A 5,757-nucleotide genomic window follows, 5' to 3' on the forward strand; every position below is an offset into this window, starting at 1 on the left:
GCCCAGGAAGCTGTGTCGGCCATTAGAGCTGACAGGTGAGCCAGTGGCGGGGAGCTGCCTGCACTGGCTGTCTACTCCTCCCTAAAGGGCTCCAGCTAGGCATGCCCTTTGGTTTCTTGAGTTTTCCTGCCTTCTTCTTATTCTCGGACTCTTCAACTGCCACTTCTTGCTTCAGCAGGGAGGCCTCTGTTTATTGAGGGGCTACCCAACCCTCATTGTAAAAATCAGAAAATGTGACCCAAGGTAAGGAAAATATTCTTGATTTACACAAAGCAATTAAGCTTTAATTATAAATAGCAGCAGCGCATCCAGAAAGATTATTAGAAGGATATATGTTCTTTGATTTTTCTCTTCCATATGCAATAAAATAGAGATTGGTCGGTTTTTCATTTTTTTCCTGCTCCAGTAGAAGGGCAAGGAGACAGCAGAGGAATCTGGGCTATGACATGCGCCCTGTGGCCACTGCCAAACCAATGTTCAGCTGGGGATCGAGGTTGCCCAGTCTTGTGTCATCTTGAAGTTTGAAAAACAAAGCCCTGAACTTGCTGTCCCGCAGTGGGCAAGTGACTAAGAAGCCCTGGTTTGGAGAAGGCTCTTAGGGACACTGGAAAGTCAGATACTTCTTAAGTGTAGGTGGTCATATGACATCTTAGAAAGGAAGCAGATACTTTCATCTGTTGATAAATTACCGCAGCACTTTCTCAAACTCTAGCAAGCACTGGAGAAACTATGTGCTTATTAACTGTGGCTTTGGCAAGCTCTAAAGACAGACCCTAGGGGCTTCTGTGATGGCTCAGTGGGGAAGACTCCACCTGCAATGCAGCAGATGCAGGTTTGATCCCTGGGTCGGGAAGATCCTGTGGAGAAGGAAATGGCAATCCACTCCAGTATTCTTGCCTAGGAAATTCCATGGACAGAGGAGCCTGGTGGGCCACAGTCCAACAGGTCACAAAAGAGTCGGACTAAACAACTTAACGACTAAACAACAGCATTAACGACTAAACAACAACAAAGACAGACCCTGGGCTCTCAGAGGGCACAGTGAAAATTCAGTGATGTTAGCACCATGCAGGGGACTGGAGCCCCCCCCAGCTCTTCGGAGACACCCCAGAGGGGACTTCATACTGAGCCTTCCCCACGCCTGGCTGTCTCATCCAAGTGCCTGCCCTCAAGACAAAAATAAATGTTCACGATTCTGAAGGACCAAGTCCCAGTTCATTCATTCCTCCAGGTTAGGAAAGGAAATATTAACACTTACTGACATGAACTCCATCTTTTTTTTGAGTCAATATCTTAAGAATTTGGTTTGTTGACCTTTAATAAAATGATTATAAGGTATAGCCAACTTACTCTGAGAAATGAGTACAAAGCATCATCGACAATTTTTAATAAAAACCAGAAAGTAAATAAGATCAGAAACTCCCAGAAGATAAGAACCGCTCTTGACCCTGTTTCCCTTGTCCTGCCCACAAGGAGCAGTGCCAAACCCTGTTTTATTGGTGTGGAGCTCTCTCTCCCCGCCACATCCACCCTCTGTGAGGTGGGGGTGGGGCTCTAGAATGGCCCAGTAAAGGAGACGGGGCAGTATTTGAAGGCCTTTAAAAGGCCCTGTTCTTGCCCAGCACTGAGCAGTGATGTGATACTGACCTGTCCTGCAGTGTCACAGAGCTGGAGTTTCACAGGCCGTCCATCCACGGAAACCACAGCTTAAAAATAAGACCGAGAGGACTGTCAGTAGTGGGGATGGACTCTTTTAACCCTTTCCAGAAGAACAATAATTTTAGTTTGCATGACCACGCTCACTCCAAACCCTTCAGCTCCTATTCTGAGTCCCCAACAAATTCAAGACTTGCCTAAAACAAGGAGACTCCATGGAAGCATTTTTTTTTTTTTTTTAAATGCAAACCTGCTGGGCCAGCAATTCACTCCATGCCCTGAGAGAAGGCAGAGAGGCCCAGGGTCTTTGATGGCACCCTGGAAGGGTGTGAGTTTTCTCCCAATCCCAGACGATTTATTTTCCTAAGGTACATGTTTCAAAAAATGCAAAACAACACTGGTGGGGGGGCGGTAAGTGGGAACCAACCTCATGGTTTTAAATCACAGGAAAACCTCACAAATAACTCTGTTTTCCCTTGGGAAATGTTTGGTGACTTCAGGGTCTGTCACAAAAATGTAGCTTATTTTGAGAACGTGTAAACACAGGCTGCTGGTATTGTCCTGTTTATGAAAGAGGGCACTGCTTATCTCTCCAAGAGAGGATTAAAGGAGAAAAGGAAACCGTGTCCACCTTTCCACTAGGTTGGGGTATCTGGGGAGGGGCCTGCACCAGAGTGCTGCTCAGAGCGCTCTATTTGATGAAGCACTCAGTTTTGTCTCAATACAACTTTCTAAATTGTTTATAAATGTTTGTACTACTCAGTTGAAGAAGGGGATTAAAATACACACACACACACACAATATCGTTTAGGTGGGAAACCCACCAGCACAGCACTGCTTTATCTAGGGTGTCTTCCAGGTAGATGAAAGCAAATCCTTGCCATCAAAACTTTCTGAAAGACCACGAATTTCTTTCTTTCTTTCTTTTTTTAAGAACAAGAGAAAGCATTTCACTCTGCTTCCATGGATTTTAACTTTTTCATAAATTTAAAGAAGCCTTGAAAAATCAATTGGAAAGATTCCTTTATCTTGGTGGCTACAAACCAAATGACTCGGCATCGCATACATAAGAGCTTTCAGGAGCTTAAGAGATCCTGAAAAGACGCTAAGAACCAAAAACAGAGCCAACGGGCGCGGTGGGGCTCAGAGGCAAGAAGTCATCTTTACTATCCTGGTTTAATCCAAAACGCAGCCTTCCCCAGCGCCTCCAGTGCCATTTTCACTAAATCCACTCTTGTCCCCGCTCTCCGCGGCTCCTGAAAGTGGAGACGCCCTCGGAAGAGCCGCTGACTGGAAAAGACCGACCCTCGGGCCACAGGTAATGGCACCTGCGCGTCCCCTTCCGATCGAAAGCCGGCAGCGGCGCCAGCAACGTGGGCCTGACGCAACTGCTCGACGCAGGCAACTGGCCAGGCCACCTGGGCGCGACCTGGGCGACCCCGCCGTCCGTACCCGAACTGCGAGGCGCCCCCGGCTCCCCGCGCCCGCGTTAAGACCCCGGCCCCGGCGGCCCTGGGTCCCCCGGGGTCTCCTCCGCCCCCGCCCCGCGGCCCCGCTCACCCGAGAAGTTATCGAAGGCGGTGGGGATGTACTCGGTGGGGTAGCCGTTGGTGGTGTAGCTCACCACCAAGCTGGTCTTGCCCACGGCGCCGTCGCCGACCAGCACGCACTTGACGCCGTGCCCCTCGGCGCCGCCCGCGCGCCCCCGGCCCCCCGGCGCCCCGGGCCCACGGCCCCCGCGCTCCCGGCGGGGCGGCACGGGCGGCGCCTCGCAGCGGCCCGGGAACGCGGGGTCCCCCTGCTGCGGGGGCATCGGCCCGCGCAAGCCGCGGGGGGAGCCGTCCCCGACTCGAGGGCCGCGGCTCCGGCCGCGCGGCGCAGACAAAGGCGGTCGGGGAGGTCCGGCTGGGCTCAGGCTCCGGCGGCGCCGGCTCCGTTCTGCGGCTGAGGACTGCGGACCGAGCGGCGCGGGGCCCGCCGCCGTCTCCTCCTGCTTCCCGGCGGCCCGGCGCGCGGGGGGCGGGCGCGGGGAGAAGGCGGAGCGGCCGCTGGGTCCGGGCGTCGGGCCCACAGCGCCCCCATCTGAGCGCCTCGCGGTGCGCTAGAGCCGGAGCCGCGCGCGCTGGGGCTGCACCGCGACCGGGGGCAGGGACCCCGACACCCACGGGGGAACCCCAGATGCCCAATCTGTGGGCAGTGCCGAGGAACCAGGCCAACGGGGGGCGGCTTCCCGGCGCCGACACTGCCGCCACCGCGAGGGGCTCGCGGTCCCGCCTCCTGCGCCCAAGCGGCCGACTGCCCTGCTCCTCCCGGCCCTGCGCCCCCTCCTCCCAGCGGTCCCTGCCTCGCAGGCCGCAGCGCTCCACCCGAGGGGGCAGTGCAGGGCCTGGGCGGCAATCGTCGGAAGGAGGCAGAGTTAACAGGCAACTTTCATGTAGCCGAAGTCCATCGTGTGATTTTGGTCCCTCTAACGTATTCTATCACTTGGGAGCAAAGGAACGCAGGTCCACTGTTAATGCTAGTGTGACTTTCTCTTGAGTATGCCCTGAACCAACAGATTTCTTTATAGCCCCAATTCTTTCATCTACGTAAATGTAATTTGGTGACATTGATATTATTTAGGGGGAAAAATCTGTTTTTCTCTGACTCCTTCCTCCTATATTTAGTCAACAACCCATCGTAAAGACAGGGAGACCTTTCTGGGCATGGTCTAGACGCAAAGTTCCCCAGAGATTTAGTGTGGTGTGAGAAGAGGCTCATACTGTGAGTAGGAATAGTGATACTGATAATAAAAATCACAGCAACTAATAAACGTTGAGCCTTTCTGATATAAGCATTGGTAAGCACTCTGCATGAGCTGCTGCTGCTGCTGCCAGATTGCTTCAGTCGTGTCTGCCTCTGTGCGACCCCATAGACGGCAGTCCACCAGTCCCTGGGATTTTCCAGGCAAGAACACTGGAGTGGGTTGCCATTTCCTTCTCCAATGCATGAAAGTGAAAAGTGAAAGTGAAGTCGCTCAGTGTGTCCGACTCTTAGCGACCCCATGGACTGCAGCCCACCAGGCTTCTCCGTCTATGGGATTTTCCAGGCCAGAGTACTGGAGTGGGGTGCCATCGCCTTCTCTGCTGCATGAGCTAGTTACTGTCATCTCATCATTACTTATACCCATTTTATGGGTGAAAGTGTTAGTCTTTCAGTCGTGCCTGACTCTTTTCCAACGTTATGGACCGAAGCCCACAAGGCTCCTCTTGACAATGGGATTTCCGAGGCAAGAATACTGGAGTGGGTTGCCATTTCCTTCTCCAGGGGATCTTCCTGACCCAGGGATTGAACCCTGATCTCCTGCATTACAGGCAGATTCTTAACCTCTGAGCCATTGGGAAAGCCCATTTTATGGGTACAGGATGAGAAAATCTGAGGCACAGAGGTACCAGATAAAATGCTGAGGTCTCACAAGCCAGGCTGTGCCAGGATTCAAGCAGTCTGGCTCCAGAGCCTGAGTTCTTTCTTACCCAGTAGCCTTAAAGCAAAATCAAGCCAGAGTAATAAATTGAGCCTTGGAAGTGTGGCTGTGGTGGGAATGCAGAAGTGGATTTATCAAGAGGCTGAAGGCTTGAATTCAGGGCCCTCATTTGCGGAGAACCTCCCTGGGGCCTTAGCAGTGTGAACACATGGTTACATTTTGGTCAATTCTGCAAAAATTGACAAAAATTTATATGAAAAAAATTCATATATTTTAATCACTGCCAACTAAGCCCAATGTTGTTTCAATTCTAACTTCTCATATTGAAAGACTTTGATGTGGCAGGGGACATTGTGCACATCAAGCCAAGGAAAGTGAACTTAGAGAGACATTTCATTTGGGTTTAATGGATACAGAGCTGGGACTAAAGTCAGACAAGGAAGGAGCCAAGGGAGCAAAATTCAAGGCACCAACCTTGCAATTACGTGACCCAGAGAATGAGCACCTGGCTACCTGGCCTGCCTCTCCGCAGCCCTGACACTGATGGGATGTATTTGTGTGATTTTCAATTCCCCTGTGTAGTTACCTTGTTTCTTGCCATCTGGGCATAGAAATGATGGCCAGTCATGTGCCTACAG

At 52.0% G+C, this 5,757-nt stretch overlaps 1 protein-coding gene across 1 annotated transcript in view; it reads right to left on the minus strand.

Moving 5' to 3' along the window:
• The window catches only part of RHOU (ras homolog family member U), a 9,612-nt gene extending 6,128 nt beyond the window's left edge, over nt 1–3,484 (minus strand). Inside the window, exons 1-2 of the mRNA XM_040242791.1 lie at nt 3,217–3,484; nt 1,648–1,706 (exon numbers count right to left, since the gene is read on the minus strand). Coding sequence (XP_040098725.1) covers nt 1,648–1,706; nt 3,217–3,469 — 312 coding nt within the window. The 5' untranslated portion in view covers nt 3,470–3,484. The remainder of the gene's footprint in view (nt 1–1,647; nt 1,707–3,216) is intronic.
• Nucleotides 3,485–5,757: the final 2,273 nt, after the last annotated feature.

This window comes from Oryx dammah, unplaced genomic scaffold (assembly GCF_014754425.2).
Source record: "Oryx dammah isolate SB20612 unplaced genomic scaffold, SCBI_Odam_1.1 HiC_scaffold_6, whole genome shotgun sequence".
Classification (NCBI taxonomy): domain Eukaryota; kingdom Metazoa; phylum Chordata; class Mammalia; order Artiodactyla; family Bovidae; genus Oryx; species Oryx dammah.